The following is a 21,093-nucleotide window of genomic DNA, read 5'->3' as shown; positions in this document are numbered from 1 at the left end:
TTCGTCATTCTGTTTTGTTGGAAAATCCGAAACGCGCGCCACGACTGTGCGCGCGTTCGCAGGCAGAGTCGAGTGAGATCGCGTCTCCAGACGCTGCACCACAGGGAGACACGTGCGCGTCATGCTGCCCGTGGTGCCGACGAAGGCGAGGAGTGTCGCCGTGCGGAATGTGCCCCCCCGTCCCCCGCCGCTCACCCCTTGCCCAAGTTGGGGCTGGCCCCCAGGAGCTTGGCTGGCGTTGGGGAGTAAGAGGAGGGCGGCGTGGCCTTCCTCGGGGTGTTCGCTCCGTTCCCGATGGACGGCCGCGAGGGCAGGGACACGAGGCCCTGCCGGCCCACGGCTGCAGGCCGCACACAAGGACAGACGCACACACGCGCGCTCTTAAGTGTGGGGTGTTTAGCGAGCGCGTATTAAGACTGGAAAGTCCAAACGCGTGGCCGGAACAGAAGTGCAGCTGCCCATCCTGCCTGCCCGTCTCAGGCAAACAAGACTGCACTGGCTGCAATTTTAGGATTATTTTTGTTAATTATATTTTAAAATGTGTGGCCTAGTAATGAATGTGAAGAACTGGAATCATAACAGCAGCATTGTAAAAAATAATACCATTGCTTTACAACAAACAGAAACACCAACACACCTGCAGACAGAAAGACAAAGTCCCCCCAGTCTATAGCCTCATGGATTGTTGAAACTGTTTGCCATAGCCTGTGAAAAGCATAGACAAAGATCCCCTGTATGGCTTTAGCAATGTTGGGGCAAGTCCTGTTTGGAGCACCTATGAAGGCTGCCACGCCACATCATGAAGTGGGTGGCCAGCACCTCTCCTACCCGCTTTGTCTTCCCAGTGCTGATGTTCTAGACAAACTGCACTAACTACTCATTTAAGGCCGAGACCTAGGGGATATCCAGCACCAGTTCACAAATTCGTCACTGGTTATGGCCGTGAGCAGGAATCAAACTTGGGTCACCGGGTTCATTGTGCAGCGTGCTAACCACTACACACTAACACTCCTCACATGTGTAAACACTCACACCCTGAAACACACACACACAAACACACTGCATGGCTAACAATGGTGGAGGAATCTCATTATGGCAGAAAATTAAGCTCAATAAAAGTAATTAAATGCGGGTCTATAATTAGCAGTCCTGCTGGGGAATATTGTTCGCTGCGAGGTGCATGGGGAATGCCATCGCAAGAGGTGAATAGGAATAGGGCGAGACACATACACACATTCACAAAGACCCCCTACAGCTTACATAGACTGTTGGGGCAAATTCTGTTCCCAAGCACCTATTAAGGTGACCATAGCACACGCGGTAGTTGTGGTGAGGCTAAAACCACATCCAGACTGAAGGTCAGTGTGCCAACTGCTACACGACTGCTCCCGCACATCCCCGCTCATGCAGACACAGACACACAGCACCTGCCGCCCCGGTGAGTATAAATATAACCGGAGGAGTTCCGACACAGCAGCAAGTTCCGGCCGTAATCGCCGGTGCCTCGGCTGCCTCTCTGAAATCGCAACATTGCTGCATCCAAGCCCACGCAGACGCTCTCGCCGTGCCGGCTCTAGACCTCGCATCAGCACAACTCCACCGCCAAAGCAGCGCTGCTGAAGTAACAGCTTTACACGACGGTCATCGCTTGGAATGAACGAGCCTCACTTGGGAGGGATTTGAGAGACTTGCCCCATTTGACCGTCGTTTCAAGATTGGTCTCCGCGTGAGTCCGCGTGGCTCAAATCTCCATCATCCTCTGAATTGCATAGTATTATGTCACAAATACCCAAATGAGACTCTTCTCACGTGATTAAACTAAATAAATCTAATACCCAAACCATCCAAGCCTACACTCTATATTTATTTCTCAAGAACACCAGTAACCCACAATCTGATTCTGATTTCCAAGTGTAATTAAATAAACCTGTGGTTAATTAATGACCACACACACAGAAAACACCGTTCCCCTTGTGCTTTGATCGCTGCCACCAAGTCTGCAGGCTGCCTCTGTATGCCTGGCATCAACTCGGGATCTGCAGCCGTGCCGATAGAAGTCAAGGTGACCACAGCTGGAAGTGGGATATTAGTGGAATGCTTTGTCCTAAAAGCAAAGAAAAGTCAGAGACTTGTATTGCCTCACACCTGGAAACTTCCTCTTGGTATTTTGTTATTGTTATTGAGAAGGAAGTATCAGAACAATAACTTTCCATGTATTTCCCAGATGGCCCAGGAGAGTTCTGACTGCGAGAGCACCGAGCCCAGCACCAATTAAATATTAGGTTCGAACCCTGGCAACTGCTGGCGATGAGGCCGGTTTCTTCAGCCTGAATAGTTTAGTTGAGGATGCGAGTCCAGTCAATGATGATTCAAATTAAAGCACCTCCTGTAAATGATGACAAAACCCATCACAACAAGAAAATGCGTTGTTTTCACCGGTCAACAAAGACCGCACCACAATGGGATCACCATATCCACCGTGGCTTTTTCATAATTCCAAGACCAAGAGAGTTCACTTTGATCGCCACGTATAATGGGCAAGGTGTCTCGGTACATGCCGGCACACCATACTATTCAGACCAGTTCCTACGATGTTTCTGCAAAATGTAGCTTTTTTCATCCTATGCCAAGATGGCAAAATTGGAACATCGCTGAGATAAGATGAAAAAAATAAGGAACAAATGTATTATTTTAATACAGAGCACCCTTACTGAACCCTCAAGGAAAGTGAAATAGAAACTGTATACAACACAAGGCCAATGGATTCGTCAAGAGGCCATGTATTAAAAACATGTTTACACGGGAATAATTCAGCAAGTCACTTAGTGATAGTGAGTGGCTCGCAAGCAAAAGGTTGAGAGTAGGAAAATAAAAAATGTTGCCGTTAGAAGAACGCAGCACACAGAATCAGCAGCCAAACAGCGCCCCCAAGAAAAATAGTCTACAGTAGAGAAAATAAACACCTCTTCTGCCACCACGGAGGGTTTGAGCAACTGGGGATTTACTTTCACAAGGCCGACAACTTCCACAATTACCACACGGCATTAATTGAGAGCGGTTGAATGCAGTCAGTGTCTTCCCAATTATTCAACCACCCACCAATGCCCTCGCATGGAGCCTCCCGTCCTTGCGTCTCCCAGCAAACGAAGCCAAGCGCCCCCACTCCCCCCACGCCATCCCTTGGGGCTGAGAAAGACGCTGGATTGTTCATTCGATCGTTCGTGTCCTGCTCCGACTTGTGCTTTGCCCGAACTTCGGGGTCAATGGCAGAGTCGCAACCTTTGCTCGCCCACTCAAAGTCAAAGCGATTGCTGCTCAAACGAATGCCGAGGCAGTGATCATCTTCTGTTTACAGCCCTGAACCAGCGGTGGACATGCTGCTTTTCTAAAGTGGGGGCGAGTCTATCCATAGGACAACCACTGTTGACTTCCGTGCAGAGTGGTACTCAATTTATCGATCCCAGAGAGATTGATGGGGCCGAGTGAATTCCCAACCAGGATTTGAACTTGAGACCCTCCGATCACGAGCCGCTCGCTCCACCGCAGAGGCCCCTGGCCGGGTTGGTCGCTCAGTGCAGTTCTGCGCACGGTGGCGGCAGCAGCAGCGTGCGCCTGGCGACGGGGCATGTACGCGCAATGAGCGAGCGATGCAGGCGATGCTTGCTTGCATTGCCACGTTTGCAGAGATTGTAGAGCATTTTAAAGTTTGAACCGAAAATAGCATTTGTTTTTAAATCAAATGCCACGGCTGGATTTTGCCCGACGTCCCTTGACTATGAGGGTGATGGCAACTGTGGAAGGACACCGCGATAAAAAAACTAAATAAATCTGCCCAGGTCTCAATTGGCCATACCTTCATTACGAATATCTTAAGCAACACATTCAGCTCCAACTAAAAAAAGCAGTGGGTGTAAAAATGGTTGATGATCCCACAAAACTCTGCTCAATCGGTCCCTTGTTTTTGCATCGTGCTCTTTTTCCACCTCGTGAGCGATGGGGAGTGGTGACGGGTGGGGGGTGGACAGTGGGTGGCATTACAGGGCGATGGGAGAACAAACCGGAGCACAGTTCTTGCTTGTAATTGCTAAAAACAAGCCTCGCTCAATTCCTGCAGACACGCACGCGCGTACGCACACAACCCATCATCGTCGCGACAACCGTGCAGCTGCCAGCAGCCCTGCAATGTCGCGCTTATGCCGCTGCCGACGGAAGAGCCTCCACAAAGACCAACCTCTCGAGTGGTATTTGGTCTACCCTTCCACATCGATCCGACATGCTGCTCGGGTGGTCGAGCTATCCGTACAGTCTGGCCCGAGTGCAGCTACGGCACTTAAATTCTATGACGGTTTAAATAATAACAACCCAAGATGGGGTATTGAGAGTGCAGCCGGCCTGTGCCATGAACAGCATTGCTCCCTCGACACTCGCCGCTCCAACAGCCAGGCAGGGCTTCTTGCCAACGGGCCGATCAACCTCCGCCCATTCTTCTCTGCTGCCCCAAACTCCATTTCCCCAACGATCTGTGCTATTGATGTCCTGCCCTTGTTCAAATCCAGGATGAAGACCCGCCTGGTTATGATGGACCAATAGTGATGGTGGCGAGGCAGGTGGCGGAAAGAGGTATTGGCGAGGATGGTAACGAGTCATGGCGATGGAGGCAAGGAAGCCAATGGTGGTGGCGATACCTTTGGTGGGCCCCCTGCGGGCGAGCAGGCCGGGCGGCGAGGCCGTGCCGTCAGGCGCGGCGTGCAGCCGCCGGATGACGTCGGCGAGCGCGGCTTTCAGGATGTGGATCTCGTCCTCCTGCATGGCGACGCGCTGCTCCAGGGCGGAGAGCCGCTCCACCAGCTCGCCGCCACCGCCGTCCCCACCGGCCAAGACCTCCGACGGGCCCACGTCATCTGGGAAACAACCACACGCGTGGCAACGTGAGTTCATCCAGCAGTGCATACATCATAGCTGGTGATCATTAGTGGAATAAACATCCCCCCCGCGCCCCCCAACTGTCAATATACAAAGGTAAAGGTGCAGCCCTGAAATTCCTTGCTCACGCCATCCCTGGCAGAAGGGCTTCTGCTGGAACAACCTGGAGATGGTATCTGGGCTAGTCTTCCGCATTGAGCCGACACATCGGAAGAGACTGCCAACGTTCTTGCTCCGACTGCGCTTCATTTAACAACAGCACCCGCGTGTCCACACAGGAGACGCCATCGCCGACTCCAACGGACACGAAATCCCCTCGACGTCGTCTCCGTGCTGGAACCCGCACCGGAGAATTGCTCACCGCCGCAGCGACACACGGCGCCGCTGTGGGCGTCAACAAACCTCGGCGAGGTTCTCCCTTGCTCGACAAGCGGCAGAGGATTGTACGTGGCTATTGTCATCAGATAGTCGTCCTAACTGCCTAATTTTGGTGTCCGTGAGGCACAAGTAAACGGGAATTGTTATCTGTTACTGTCACATTTGGAGCATTTGCCATGAGATGCATGATGTTGAGGCTGCGAACGGGATACCGTCGTCATTCTACGCCATTTGTCAATCCCCTTGTGGGTAAGGCTGAGCCACACTATTGGGAATTAAGTTGTCCGACTAGCTATAATTCGCCAGGCTGGCCACTGTGGGTTGATTGACGGGGGCAGGGGACCAAGGACTGGTTCAGATATCTCTCGCCACCGATGTTGACCTCAGTAGGGAATCATCAACCGTGATGTTCGTCAACATCATCATTGTTCCGCTTGTTACCCCAGGGAAGATGCACAGAGTCTCAGGACTCTTTCTGAAGGGGGTCCCCTCCCCTGCCAGGTTGGGGGAGATGGTTTCCAAATATAAATCCCAGTTGAGTAATTTGCATGTAATTATGGAGCATTGGGATGTTTGGACAAAACCAGTGGAAATCCAGAAGAAATCCATGCTGAACAGGAGAATATACAAACTCCACTAACTCACGCTCTACAGAACACGAGCAAAACATACCGAGCAGAGTGTACAAACTCCACACAAATAGGCGCAAGCCACAAGACCGACCACTGCATCACCCAAACACGACCTTGGACTGCAATACAAAGCAAGACATGACAACTTACAAAGGCATCCAACATCACACACTGTGGGAATAAAAAGATGTAACCATCTTCTCTATAAACACTCGACATGCAGGCCCAGACTCTTGTAACATCCACAGAGCTTAGCTACGCAATGAAGCATTCAACGTTTCCATCACAATCACAACCCAAGTGCAAGTAGAAAACTGAATTTACAACGTAGCGACACCACATTGCCCATCCAGAGCAGCAGAGTGCCCCACCCCTCCCTGCGCCGGCTCCGTTCATCTGCACTGATTGCAGGGACTCGGTGCGTTTCGGCTGACCAGGCAAAACGGCGGTGGGGCTTTGTGATGAGCCGATGTTGATGGCGGGGGCGGCGAGGTGGGGTCCTGTGCGTGTGTGTCGGATGGCGCGTGGCCTTGCCCCGGCTGTGGGAGAGCGGCTCCCATGCGTGGCGCGGTGGCATGCGCGGAGTTCTCAGGGACACGCGTACCCAGCACGCATACGTACCCAGCATGCAGGCACACAGCATGCGCACGCACACACACGTATCCAACATGCGTAAAAAAGACAAAGATTCCCTCGTATAGCCTGAACAGATTGTTGGGGCAAGTGCTGTTAGCGAGCACCTATGAAGGCCGACACGACACGTGAGAGAGAGGGTGAGTGATCAACACCACGCCTGGCTGCCTTTGGTCTCCCTAGTGGTGATGTTTACACACCGCACCAGGTACTCGATTGAGTCTGAGTCGACCTAGGGGAGGCCCAAGACCGGTTCAGATAATCGTTACTGGTGTTGGCCGTGAGTGGGCATCAAACTCGGGTAGCCAGGTTTGCAGCGCTAACTGCTACATGACCGCTCCCCACCAACACGCACCCAACACACACACAGGTATCCAGCACGCACCCAACACACACACGTATCCAGCACGCACACACACACACACGTATCCAGCACGCACCCACACACACACGTATCCAGCACGCACCCACACACACACACGTATCCAGCACGCACCCACACACACACACGTATCCAGCACGCACCCACACACACAGGTATCCAGCACGCACCCAACACACACACGTATCCAGCACGCACACACACACACACACGTATCCAGCACACACCCAACAACAACCGCCATTCGCCACTAAGTGGCGGTGACGTCACCACGACGCTTGTGCCAGGCCAAGTGCACCTTGAGGCCACATGAAGTGTCGAACGCCCGCTGGCAGGAGGTCACGGGGCAGACCCAGCAGGTGCCACGACCGAGATGACTGGCTGATGCACCACCTGTGCCCCCTACTGTACCAACTTGCTGTGCTTTAGCCACCCGGCACTCCGCTCGTTGTTGTGAGCGTCGCTCCTCCGCCCTCCATTGTTGTTGGAGGGTGACTGCCTCCAACTGCCCAGTATCGTCCTTCATGAGCCTCCTCCACAGAGGCCGATCTTGACACCGCTGGTACCAGTCATCGGCAAGTCCACTCAGCTCCACGTCCTCCTGTACCACATCACTCCATCTCTTCTCTAGCCCATGCCGCGCCCATTTAGCCTCCTCTATCCGGCCGAACAAAAGCTGTTTGGGCATGCGGTGGCTGGGCATGCGGGCTACATGACCCAGCCAACACAGCCTTGCCTGCTGGAGGAGCTCCTCATACATTCCATCCTGGTTAAAACCAGGATGGATCGTAGACAGGCCAGTCTAAATGTGTCTAACCAGCGAAGATGTTCCATTAGGGGGGTCCACGTTTCGCAAGTGTAGCGAAGGGAGGGCATGAGTGTGGCCAAGAAGACCCGAAGTTCACGTGGAGCGGCAGACCAGGTAGCTTCCACACAGCATTACACAAACTATGAAAAGATAATGCTGCTCGACTCATTCGGAGTGTTGTTGTCAAACCGGAGACGGTCATGAGCACACTCCCCATGTATGGGAAACTCTCCACAACTGCCCTATCACCAATTGGGAGATGTGGAGGTGGAGTATCTGATGGTACAAAATACCCAGGCAGGTGCTTAATTTTGGTGGGGCTGATGGTAAGGCCCCACCTCTTAGTGGCACGCTCCAGGTTCAGCAGCAGCGCCTCCAACTCCTCCTCTGATTGAGCAGAAATTACCAGATCATCGGGATGCATAACATGGTTGACCAATAGAGAACCATCCATAATCAATGTTTTTGGGTTTAGATCGCGTTATTTATAAATGTGTCGTAACCCTCCACCACCCGACACGGCCAATCAGTAAAAATGTGTCACGTTGACAAAAGACAAATAGTTCACTGCTTTAGCCCACCGGTGTGTTGAAGCCACAACATTTACAATTTGAGTACGACGTTTCGCTGGTAATTGCATCCAGCATCATCGGGCAATTCGCCATAATGGTGAGGCTCTGCTGTGTCTCCCGTTCTTATATAGAGCAGCAGCAGGGTGACGTCATCATTAACTCATTAACTCATCAGGTGCAAAGATTCAAGGGGGGAGTGATTGTAATTATATACTAGATTAGTAATCAGGCTATTGTTACGATGCGAGTTGTAGATTAGTAATCATTTGGAATGTGTTTTATTGTGATTATGCTACATTAGTAATCAGTTAGTGTTTGTTTCCCTTATAAGGAATTGTAATGTATCTTATTTAATAATACGCTTCCAGGTCGCACTAAGCCTGTAGCTGTCTGAGCGATTAAAGTTATTTCTGTTTCTCTCAATTTCAATCGATTCTCTAATTAGTCTTTGCCAGTATTAACTAGTTTTACACAACACTTCCACGTTGTCAAAATCAATTGAGTGTCCCTGTTGGCATGCATGTTCTGCCACTGCCGACAGTTGTGTTTGTGATAGTTTAATATTTCTCTGGTGTTCTTTTAGTCTTACACTAACGTTACGCCCTGTCTGTCCAATATAGCATCTGCCACATACACAATTAATCCGATATACACCCTCTGTTGATAATTTAGGTAATTCGTCTTTAGTGCACGTTACTAGTTGTTGAATTTTGTGTACTGTACCAAATCTTACTGTAATGTTTTGCTTTTGCAAAACACGGGCTAATTTGTCAGTTACTCCTGAGATAAATGGTATTTTTATTGTTTTAATAATCTGATCGCTTTCAGCAGTGTTGCTTTGCGATCGTGATTTGGCTTTTAGTGCTCTGTTAATTTGAGCATTATTGTAGCCATTCTGTCTTAGTGCTTCTTTAACATGTTTAATCTCTCTCACTAGACTTTCACCATCTGACACTGTTTTAGCCCGATGTATGAGCGTCTTGATAAGAGAGGATTTCTGAGCTGGGTGATGGTGCGAATCTGCATTCAGATAGGGCTACGACACATTTATAAATAACGCGATCTAAACCCAAAAACGTTGATTATGAATAACATTGGTCGCGAAAGCCTACGTGTTAAAGAGAACCATCCCTTGACCGCACCCTTTCCTGAAACCATATTGGGGCTTCTGCAAGCCTCTGCTCAGCATGCCTGGCAAGGCAATGTTGAATAATCCTTGGCAGGACCTTTCCTGGCACACTGAGGAGTGAGATGCCCCTGTAGCTGTTAGTCTGTGCGGTCCTCTTTCTTAAAGAGGGGGACCACCAGGGCATCCTTCCAATCCTGTGGAATCTGTCCAGTGGTCCAGACTGCTATTATGATATCATCTAGGAAAATCTGTGCACAAACGTCACCCTCCCTCAACATTTCGCTTGGGAGATCATCTCTGCCTGGTGCCTTTCCTGGTCTCAGATTCTGGATCGTGATCAGTACTTCCTCAACAGATGGCACCTCAACCAGCCACTCACAGGAGGTGACTACTTCTTCTAATATTTGAGGCATGGCAGCCTCAGCAAGTTCATCTCCACTTTGTCCCATGCTGTTTTCCAGGTACCCAGCACACACACACACACATACATATCCAGCACGCACCCAGAACACACACACACATATCCAGCACGCACCCAGCACGCACGCACCCAGCACAACAACAACAACCGCCATTCGCCACTAAGTGGCGGTGACGTCACCATGACGCTTGTGCCAGGCCATGTGCACCTTGAGGCCACGTGAAGTGTCGAACGCCCGCTGGCAGGAGGTCACGGGGCAGACCCAGGTGCCACGGGTCGACTGACACACGTATCCAGCACGCACCCAGCACACACACACACACGCACCCAGTATACACACGCACACACATACCCACAAGGATCCCCGTATTGGTATTATATAACAAATTTGGGGCAAGTGCTGTCAAACAGCACCTAGTAAGGCCGACATGACGCACAAGGAGGCAGTTTGACCAACACCACATCCGACCGCCTTTACCTTCCCAGTGCTGATATTTGCACACCGTACCAGGTATTCAATTAAGGCCGAGTCGACATCAGGGAGGTCCAGGACCATTTCAGATATTAGCGATTAATTTTTGCCATGGCCAGGAATTAAACTCAGGGGAACAAGTTTTGTTGCGCAGTGTACTAAACAGGGTGCCATCGATCCACCCACCCACACAAACACTAAGTTCCCCATATCGCCTTTATCTGACTGTTGGGGCAATGCTGTTAGAGGACCTATGGGTGGACAGCACCACACCCGGCCACCTTTGTCTCCCCAATGGTGCCGTTGACACACCAGGTAACCATGTAAGGCTGAGCTACACGCGCACACACACACGCAGATTTATAGTCCCAAATGTACCCGTGTTGACCTGTGCCCCTTTCCCAACAGAGAACTCATTACGACCGCACACTGTCACCGCCACCTTACATCATCGTTAAGAGGCTGTCCAGAAAAGGGAGCCATCACTTAATGAGTCCTCTGATGCAATCCCTCGTTAAAATCAGCCACGAGCCAAGGAGCGCTCCCGCGCTCAATCCCGCGTTCCGCTCCGGGCGGGTGGTGCGGCCAGCACCACACCCAGTAGTCGTCTTTGTCTCTGTAACAATGAACTTTCCAACCACGGCCCCAGGTACATTCCTTCGTGGCCGAGTTAACCTGTGGTGGAGGCTTCCGCCCCGTGGGCTGTATGGCTGAGGGATGCGGAACTCTGTTGCAGATGCTACAATTCGTTTTCACAGCTGAAAAGCACCAAATGCTGTACTACTTTCGATCGCATATCTATTGAGTTGAGTGAAAAACAAGCCAGATAATTGACGTTATAACTTTTTTCATTCACTCATTCATTTAACAGCACTTTTGGAGTCGTGCAGTTTTTTTTATTTATAAATACGCAATAGGTGTGTGGGGTGATCCAGAGGCTTCAGATAGGAATGGGCAATAATGGCTGGGCGCAGTCGGAATTGAACCCGACAATGGATAAAATAAGGAGACCACGTCTCCTTCACACATACCGTCTCACCACACAAACACCAAAGTATTCCTCACACAACCCATCAGTACACGCACGGCCTTCTGGGATTGAGGAATTTCAGCATAATGTGAAGTGTTGATCACTGCCACATGTACATGCACCTGTACCGGACTGGACAAATCTCTTGTGTAGCGTTACCATGTGGAATGTGCCATTATCAAGCACCCATAGAGACGCAGGGGGTGCTCCTGAGGTTCCTGGGGGGCCTGGGCTCGAGGCCTGTGTTAGAGTGCCACGTAAGGACCCCCTTTAATTCTTTACAGACAAATAAACTGGTTTGTTGGGGGGCCCTCTTTTCTGCGAGGCTAAATTGCCACTTTTGCTCCCCGCAAGCATTATAGGGTATAACTGTGGCCAAGCAGACCCAAAGCTTCGTATGGAGTGACAGGCCAGGTAGCTTCCACACAGCAACATCACGCAGCTGATGAAAAGATAATGCTGTTCGACTAGATTTGAGCAAGACATCAGCTGCCAAACCAGAGCTGGCCATGAGCACACTGCCCAGGTACAAAAACTTCTCCACTCTCTCCACAACTGCCCTATCACTCATGGGGAGTTGCGGGGGTTGAGTATTTGATAGAAATAAGTACCCAGGCAGGTGCTTTGTTTTGATGGGGCTGATATTAAAAGCCTCACCTCTTCGTGGCACGCTCCAGGTGGCATCCACTGGTGCACAATCACACACATGCAAACGCATGCAATCGTGCGTGCACACACTCACCCACTCGCACATATGCAAATAGGCAGACACATTCACAAATAAAGCCACAAACGCACACACACACGTGTACACATGCCCAAGACAAATACAAAGATCTCCCCTTGCCCCAACAGACACACTTGTTGGGGCAAGTGCGCTTAACAGACACCTATGAAGGCCTGCACGATGAATGAGGGGGCGGTGCAGTTAGAACCAAACTCAGCCACCTTTGTCTCCCCAGTGCTGATGTTTTTGTTGGGAACTGCTGCACCAGGTATTAATTTAAATAATGGGTTGACCTAGGAGAGGTCTGTGTGTGGATTTTGACCAGGACAGGTGGCAACCCTGGTGTGCAGAGGCTTGCAGTCCGGGTTTGACCAGGATGGCCTGGGAATTGGATCGCTGCTTGGGTGACAGGAATTGATTTGTACTGAGATCTGGTATGAGCCTCGTTGAACCCTATTGGCATACACGAGTTTTCATGAACATAGGCTGGCTGGGTTTGGCCTTCAGTGGGAAGCTCTAGTGGGAACCGTGGCGACCCTACTTGCAAATCCACACAACCGAACGGGGCACGCAGCAAAGAACGCAGACTCGTTGCGGCATCATTTGTTGGCCCCTTCTGTTCCACAAAAATCCTAATTACTGAAATCCTAATCTCCGTATCGGTTGCCTGGCCAGACACCTCGCCACATCGGCATTGTAAGCACACGGCTCACAGCTAGTCATCCAGTGCCGCCAGATCAGTTGGACCCCAATGCGCAGCAATTTCCAGGGTTTGCTAATTAAATTGACACAGTGTGAATAATCCTGGGCCCTGCAGCCACCTAACAAACAGGCACCTGCCCCAATTGCATAATACCCTTAACAACGTTCCACGAGCCCTCTTTGTAAGGCCAACAATGCAGCCTCCGCCGCTCGCAATCAGAAAGCTGCGGGCTCAAATTCTGGTTGACGGTTGACTCAGCCCATCATCCCTCAGGCATTGATAAAATAAGTACCACTGTGGAGAAAGTTGAGAGTGGTTGCCCCCACAATAGGAACATTGAATTTTTCACCGAGTTTTAAATCAGGTGCACTAAAGTTAATTTAAATTGGTCCTTCATTTCACACAGAAATGCTTCAGATGAATCTCAAGATTCCTTTTCAGGAGCGTTCTGCTTGGAAGGTTAGGCCAAGTCATTAATGGGTATTTTGCCCATCCACATGAGGGGATGCCACTCAAGCAGATATTATAATTACAGCCCTTTGTAAACCCAATGATTGGGGACGGGGGAGGGTGGGTCCCTGAATCAGAGCACGAGCACATGGCAGTAAAACTCACGGCGCGGGTGCAAGGCTCGAGGTAAAGCCGCAACACCGAGCGGTGCCGCCCCACGGCCTTTGGCCACCGCAGCCACGCAATAACGTCAACGAGTTCTGTGTCTGTGGTCCTGATTATGCCGCATCGTGCACGATTATAAACGAAAGCAAGCAGGCGCACGTGTACATGCATGCAAGCGCGTTCCTGTTTTAAATGCTTCCCTTCATTTATGCTTGAAAATGTTGAGTTATATCGATGGCCATTTACGTTGACCAGTCGAATGAACACAGGACAGTGCTCGCAAAAACCGTCGGTCTATTGGTAGTGTAGTAACGCTTATGACTCGTTCACACCGGAGTTGGAGGCACACTTGTTTATTTAACACCACACGTTGTGACATACACACTGAGGGGGTATCGGCCCCCTCACCCGTCTATCTGAGGACACACCTCTAGGCTAACCCTAGCCTGCCTCTGAGTCCTCCTCTAATGGGCTAGGGGAGGCTATCTTGGCCCGACACTGGTCAGTCGGGCCCGGTACCCAGAGTCCAGACCAGCACTGGCTCTGGCTCTGGTACCACGCCACTGGCTCGAGCCTGCGCGGTCCTGATAAGGACGGCGTGCCAGGGGGAGACCAGGGCTCTATCTAGGACGTCTTCCGTCTCCTCTTCTTAGCTAACACAACACTCCCGAGCCCCTCGATACATTCCCCTTTTATACCCAACCCCTCCCCGAGGGGTGGGGCCCCGGGGGATCATAATGACCGAATCGACCCCCCAGGGTGTCTGGCGCGGACGTCGCAGAGGGCACCTGCTCGTGCACACATGTAGCCCCGCCTACTGTGTTTGTTTACCATAGGCTGCCATGCATAACGGGCTCTCTGTAACAGCCCTACATCACTCCCCCCCACATAGCATGCAGCCGTCCCGGCTGCCAACATACAAAATTTTACAATAAAGGTGCCTTCACCCCCTGACGTGTGCCTCACTATTTTTGAACCATAACAGGAACCAGAACAAGACACAACAACAAGATGAGAAACAACCCGTCGCACCCCCCCGAATAAATACGAATTCCGTAAAAAAAACAGCTTATATACAACCAGCAGGGAACCCACCCCGCACACACAACAAACGGTGAACCCAACATATGTACATCCGAGGAGCGGGAAACACACCATCCACACAACAGCCAATAAACACAACAGCTATGTACACATTTTCCGGCCTCACAACAGTTTGCGCATTTTAGCGCGCGTCCTTGCAGCGGGCCCCTCACACGGGGTAACCCCGCGTGGCGGACCATCAGGTGGCGACTGTCCGTCTTGAGGTGAGCATTCCTCTGACTCCGCGTGACCCTCGGTATCCGCAGGAGGGGTGATCGGGCGTGAGCCCGTCACTCCTGATGCCCCTGAAGGTGGCACAGCCGGCAAGGCATTAGGTGAGAGCGACAGAGACGGACCCAGCAAGTCGGCCGACCCCCCACACGTTTGGCCACGCGCGTGTGAAGTGGGGTTGTGTACCGCAGCGAAGGGTTTTAATCTGGAGGGGTGCACGAACCATCGCCGCTTCCCCCACTTGATGCGCACGCACTGCGGACGTAACACCTCCACCACTTCCACAGGGCCCCGCCACGGCCGCACAAGTTTAGAGGAGGTTGCCAGTGGCACCTGGGGGCAGTGCAACCATGCCTTGTCCCCCGGCTTCCACTGCAGCATGTGCGCTCGACTCAATCTGAGGCGCTCATTTGCCTTCTGACGGAGGTCAGAGTTTTGCATTGCAGCATCCCGTGCCTCGGTCAATTTGTCCAGATTAAATTTAACGTGGTCAGCCAGATTAGTTTTTCCCTGCGGCACGGGGATCCGCAACTGGGCACGAACAGGCGGGTCTGGTTCTCGGCCGTACATGAGGTAAAAGGGAGAAAACCCCGTAGCCGCATGGGGTGCCATCCGGTACGCCGCCAAGACCCCCTGAATTTGTAGGTCCCAATCCGTTTGCGAGTCCGAAACTTGTTGTGATAACATGGACGAGATGGTGCGATGCAAACGTTCGACCATCCCGTCAGTTTGTGGGTGATATGGGGAGGTCCGAATTTTCTTTGTGCCCAGGAGATCGCAGACTTGTCTGAGTAGTTTACCGGAAAAATTTCTGCCCTGGTCGGTCAGCAGCCTCTCCGGAGCACCTTTGTCCAGGACATAACCCTGAACAAAGGCCTCCACGATGGCTGCTGCCGACTGGTTGGCCAAAGGCCAGGCCATAGGCCAGCGTGTAAAATACTCGACACCCGTCAACAAATATCTATTCCCTCTGGGGGTGGCGGGGAATGGTCCCAAAATGTCCAGAGCGACCAGCTCGTTTATCCTGGACACTTTGATCGATTGCAAGGGCGGGTTAGACTCCCGTGCCGGCGGTTTGCGTTGTGCACATTGAGGGCACGATCCCAACAAATCCCCCACATCCCTCGTCATGCCAGGCCAGTAAAAATCAAGTTGCAGCAAGGCGAGAGTCTTTTGGGTCCCCAGGTGTAGGAGGCGCTCATGAGCGGCCCATACCACCCTACCCCGCAACCCAGTAGGGACAACCAGCCGATGTCGACGTGACTTCCCGTCCCAATGCATTAGCAGACCTTGGCACATTTCCCATGCGTCGGAACCACCTCTTTTTCCCCCCGCCGCACTGCCAACGCGACGTCGCCACCCGAGGAGGGAGACATCCTCCATCTGGAGGCGCCCCCATTCAATGACGGGCAACCCCAACAGGGAATCTTTGCCCTGTTGTTCGATCGAATTAGGAACCATTGCATCGTCGTCGTTGGCGGCCGCCAAGACAGGTACCGATGTGTCCCCTGGAGGCCTGCAACGTCCAGACCCCAGGAGGCATGCACACTCGGAGGTGGTTGGCAAGCGTGACAGAGCGTCCGCGTTGGTGTGGCGAACGCCCTTACGGTATGTGGTTTGGAAATCGTAATCCTGGAGGACCTCCAACCATCGGGACAATTGTCCCGATGGCTGTTGAACCCTCAGGGCGTACTGCAGTGCCGCATGATCTGTGCGGACGGTGAAATGCCGACCGTACAGATATGGGCGATACTGTTGGACGAAATGGACAATTGCCAACAGTTCCCTACGGGTGACACAATACCGTTGCTCCGCTGGAGACAACACCCGACTGCCGTACGCAACCACATGTTCCACGCCGTCAACCACCTGGGAGAGCACGCCCCCAATACCCGTGTTGCTCGCATCGGTGTCGAGCAAGAACGGTTTTGAAAAATCAGGGTAAATCAGGGGAGGAGCGTTTACCAAAGCATCCCGAAGGGAGCAAAAAGCAGCCTCCTCCTCCTGACCCCAGCAAAACCGAACCCCTTTAGATGTTAAAGCATGTAGGGGTTTGGCGATAGTCGCAAAATTAGCGACGAAGCGTCTATAATACGACGCAAACCCAATAAAACTCCTAACCTCTCCCACTGAGGTGGGAGTCGGCCAGGAGCTTACACACTGCGTTTTGGCGGGATCGGTAGAAATACCTGAGCGCCCCACGATGTGCCCCAAATAACGCACCGACTCGCGTAACAAATGGCATTTTTGGGGCTTAAATTTCAAATTAGCAGCCCGCATCTTTAGGAAAACCGCCCGCAACCTCTGGAGATGTTCCTCAAAAGTTTTGCCAAAGACAATGACGTCATCCAAATAAATCAGGCACGACTCCCATTGCAATCCAGCCAAAACCAATTCCATCAACCGCTGGAAAGTTGCCGGCGCTGAGTGTAAGCCCATCGGCAACCGGTTGAATTGAAACAGGCCGTGCGGAGTACGGAAAGCAGTTTTAGGCTTTGAATCATCGTCCAGAGGAAGCTGCCAGAATCCCGAAAGTAAGTCCAATGTGGAGAAGAATCGCGCTCCCGCCAAGGCGTCAAGCGATTCGTCCATCCGTGGGAGCGGGTATGCGTCGGCAACCGTAATTTTATTAAGGCGCCGAAAGTCAACGCAAAACCGCAACGAACCGTCCTGCTTCTTAACCAGGACGATCGGCGCTCCCCAAGGGCTGTTGGAGGGAGAAATTATGTCGGCGGCTAGCATGTCATCAACAGCCGATTTGACATGGTCCTTTTCGGCGGGACTCAACCGAAAAGGATTTTGGCGTATTGGCGCGCTGTCACCCGTATCAATATGGTGACGCAGCAGATGAGTGCAGCCCAAATCGTATTTATCCCGACTGAAAACGTCGGAAAATTCCCTCAGTAGTGTCTTAAGACGTTGGCGCTCTAAATTTGACAGGTCCGTCGATCCCGCGCAAAGCGCCTCGAGCCACCCTTCATCGCTGTCTGAATGTGGTCGCGGTGCAGGGGCAGCGCCGACATGACTCGCGACGGGTTCCTCACAGGGCACCGGCGTTGCGTGAGCAAGCACGGTCCCCTGTGGGACCACCACCGTCTGCGAGCCCACATTGAGGACCGCGATGAAGGGTTCTCCATCCCCTCTCACTATGGTCTGGGCCGGGAGTAAATTAGGTCCACTGACCCCGGCCCTAGACGGTCCCAGCAAAACCCCTTGAGCCCCAATGCCCTTAGCGAAGGGCCGCCGAAGTCTCAAAGGAATTAACATTTGCGCCCCCGGAGGAACGCGCACCGTTCTATCTACGAACGCCGGCACCGTCGCGAACGCCGTCCGGCTCGTAGCGGGGGATGGCAAAAACGCCATGCGTCGGCCCGATGGGAGCTCAATGCATCCCTGGTCGATTAATATCCTAATCGGCATTTTGGCCAGGAAATCCGTCCCCAGCAGGCACGGAACCGCCAGCGAGGAGGAAACAAAAATCGGCCCAGATAATTTAATATCCCCGACACAAATTTGGGCTCGAATTTGTCCGATGATGCCAAGTGAACCCCCGTTAGCAGCAAAGAATGGCACATTAACAGGCATCAAAGGACGGCTCTGGGCAGGGAGAATGTTATAAATCAACTCCGAAATAATGGTCGCCGATGCTCCTGTATCGACCAAGATGCGAACCTCCACCCCATCGATGTGACCCACAACGGCCGACGACCCCGACGACGCGGCTACAACCCGATGGGCCAACACGGACCACTGGCTGGGTTCAATGTGAGTACCCAGAGCGGTGCGTGTTGGTGCCATGGTACGCGATATTGGCCCCCCCTTCGCTGCGGTGTTTAAGTGTGCGACGGGCGTGTGCGTGGGCCAAACGTGAGGGGTGCCGCGACTCGCCGGATTATGATGGTGGAGCTTGTGACGAGGGCCGGCGTCCCGTTGAGGTGTCGTCCCGCGCTGCCGAGGAGAGCGGCACCCCGAGGCGACGTGGCCCCGGATGCCGCAGTTGTAGCAGCGTGGAAGCGCTGGTGGCGACGATGGACGTTGTAGATGGCTTGAACCGGCCCGGTCCCCCCGCGCTCCCGCTCCGTGCTGCCGTCGATGGTTGATGGCGCAAACCTCTTCCGCCGGGAGGGTGGCCGCAGCGACGGCGCGCCCACTCGCCGCCTTGCTGGCCTTCCGTCGTTGAGAGGACAGGTTTGCGTGGAGGAGACGGGCCGCTTGGAGGGAGCACATTTCTGCATCGTCCTGTGCGACAATGACGATGTCTAAGTCGTCCGCCAGCAAAAGTATCTTTTCTGTCACCATGGCGTCGATCCCCTCGTCGTCCATTCGTGGAAAGGCTTCCTTTGCCAGCGCCAGGAGGCTTGTACGGTACGCCAGGGGCGACTCCTTCGTCCCCCGCTGGCGATCGTAAAAGAGTTGACGACAGTCCGATGGTGGCCCATACACAGCGGACAGCACTTGCATCGCCTCCCGCAGCGTGGAACGCCTCTCCTTCGTTGCCGATGTTAGTGTGGCGAGGGCGTCGCTGTCGAGGAGTGCTGGCAGTGCTCGGAGAGCCTCGGCGTCTGTCCACTGTGCCATCTCCTGGTGAGCGAGGAAGCGCCGCTGGAAGCCGCCCCAGTCGCCCTCCTCGCCCACAAATTCTTTGAGTGGCGGCAGTCGCTGATGTAAGGCAGCGGCTGCAGAGGACGATCGCGCTCCCTCGTCTCCCTCACTCGACTCAGCGTCGGCCCGAAGCAGCGATGGCATCGCCGGTCGCACCCGTGGTGACGCGGCAGGTACTGTACTCCCGCCGTTGGACGCGATGCTTAGAGCGGCCACGCCCTCAACAGCAGCTGCGGCGATGGCGGGAGTTTCAAAATGTTGCTCCGTTGAAATGGCGGGAAGGCGCTGTGGTCGTTGGCTGCTGTCGCCTCGTGGCGGTCCCGCAGCCCCCAGCCGTGTGATGTTATCGAGCATGGCGGCTGCGGCGTACAGCAGCTCGGCCAGCTTCGCGTGCGCCTGCCTCAGCCCCTCCGTCGACGGCTCCCCTTCCTCCAGCTGCTGTGGCGTGGATGCACCCAGCCCCGGCTGCTCGATGGCATCTTCAGCCGTCTCGGGCTCTCCAACTGCAGCGGTGTCCTCCGCTCCTGGTACTCCGACTCGAGTCGTCCGGCGTGTATCCATGTTCGTACTTTGTTTCACTTCTGACGCCAGATGTAGTAACGCTTATGACTCGTTCACACCGGAGTTGGAGGCACACTTGTTTATTTAACACCACACGTTGTGACATACACACTGAGGGGGTATCGGCCCCCTCACCCGTCTATCTGAGGACACACCTCTAGGCTAACCCTAGCCTGCCTCTGAGTCCTCCTCTAATGGGCTAGGGGAGGCTATCTTGGCCCGACACTGGTCAGTCGGGCCCGGTACCCAGAGTCCAGACCAGCACTGGCTCTGGCTCTGGTACCACGCCACTGGCTCGAGCCTGCGCGGTCCTGATAAGGACGGCGTGCCAGGGGGAGACCAGGGCTCTATCTAGGACGTCTTCCGTCTCCTCTTCTTAGCTAACACAACACTCCCGAGCCCCTCGATACATTCCCCTTTTATACCCAACCCCTCCCCGAGGGGTGGGGCCCCGGGGGATCATAATGACCGAATCGACCCCCCAGGGTGTCTGGCGCGGACGTCGCAGAGGGCACCTGCTCGTGCACACATGTAGCCCCGCCTACTGTGTTTGTTTACCATAGGCTGCCATGCATAACGGGCTCTCTGTAACAGCCCTACAGTAGAAATTTTTAATTCATAATTATACGCACAGAACACCACTGGTTTTGTATTAAGTTGTTCGACCCAATCAGCTCATCGTCCATTTACTAACCCGGATGATGATGAAACCGTCAACCCTGGCCAGGAATTGAATGACCATGAATTCGGACCCAGTGGCTCGACAGACTCTTCGGGAAAGCGCTGTTAGCAAGAAGCACCTGTGAAGGCCGACACGACACAAGAAGGAGGGGGGGGGTGGTGTGGCCAGGACCATAGCCAGCCACCTGTATCGCCCCAGCATTGATCAGGCCGAATCAACCTAGGGGAGGCCAGGACCGATTCAGACAGTCCATCCACATAAAGACACATGCACACACACACACACATTCTTTCACATAAATACATGCGCATGCGCACACGCGCGCACGTACGTGCGTTTACGCAAATCTGTGCGTTTACGCAAATAACAGTGCGGGGGATCCACCTGCATACCTGCATGCACACACACCGACACGAGAGGGCAAAGGTCGTGGGCGTTATCGGCGTGGCCGGCGTCCGCACAGCAATCAACGAGCGGTAAAGGTGGCCATGGCAGGGGCGAGGTCTGGC

The 21,093-nt window shown here is 53.2% G+C and overlaps 2 protein-coding genes across 8 annotated transcripts in view; both read right to left on the bottom strand.

Moving 5' to 3' along the window:
- The window catches only part of LOC144720134 (echinoderm microtubule-associated protein-like 1), a 75,533-nt gene that overhangs the window by 20,620 nt on the left and 33,820 nt on the right, over nucleotides 1-21,093 (bottom strand). For 4 of the 7 annotated variants that reach the window (XM_078596637.1, XM_078596636.1, XM_078596635.1 and 1 more), the window contains 2 exons: nucleotides 4,686-4,901; nucleotides 196-340 (listed from right to left, as the gene is read on the bottom strand). In XM_078596637.1, the coding sequence (XP_078452763.1) occupies nucleotides 196-340; nucleotides 4,686-4,809 (269 nt within the window). In that variant the 5' untranslated portion in view covers nucleotides 4,810-4,901. Of the gene's footprint in view, nucleotides 1-195; nucleotides 341-2,290; nucleotides 2,310-4,685; nucleotides 4,902-21,093 lie in introns of those variants that run through there. The other 3 variants (XM_078596638.1, XM_078596639.1, XM_078596640.1) reach the window with 2 other exon arrangements.
- Nucleotides 13,763-20,504, bottom strand: LOC144720135 (uncharacterized). The gene is made up of 2 exons (XM_078596641.1): nucleotides 18,628-20,504; nucleotides 13,763-14,813 (listed from the first exon to the last, which is right to left on the bottom strand). Exons 1-2 carry the CDS (start codon nucleotides 19,900-19,902, stop codon nucleotides 14,799-14,801), a joined length of 1,290 nt encoding a protein of 429 aa, XP_078452767.1. The 5' UTR covers nucleotides 19,903-20,504; the 3' UTR covers nucleotides 13,763-14,798.

This window comes from Lampetra planeri, chromosome 7, assembly GCF_965212315.1.
Source record: "Lampetra planeri chromosome 7, kcLamPlan1.2.h2, whole genome shotgun sequence".
In the NCBI taxonomy this organism is placed as follows: Eukaryota; Metazoa; Chordata; class Hyperoartia; order Petromyzontiformes; family Petromyzontidae; genus Lampetra; species Lampetra planeri.
Note: the sequence above shows the minus strand (reverse complement) of the source record. Positions and strands in the feature narration are given on the sequence as shown.

Bases quoted from the DNA above. Each gene is read 5' to 3' on its own strand.
- LOC144720135 (XM_078596641.1), bottom strand. From the start codon at position 19,902: ATGGATACACGCCGGACGACTCGAGTCGGAGTACCAGGAGCGGAGGAC.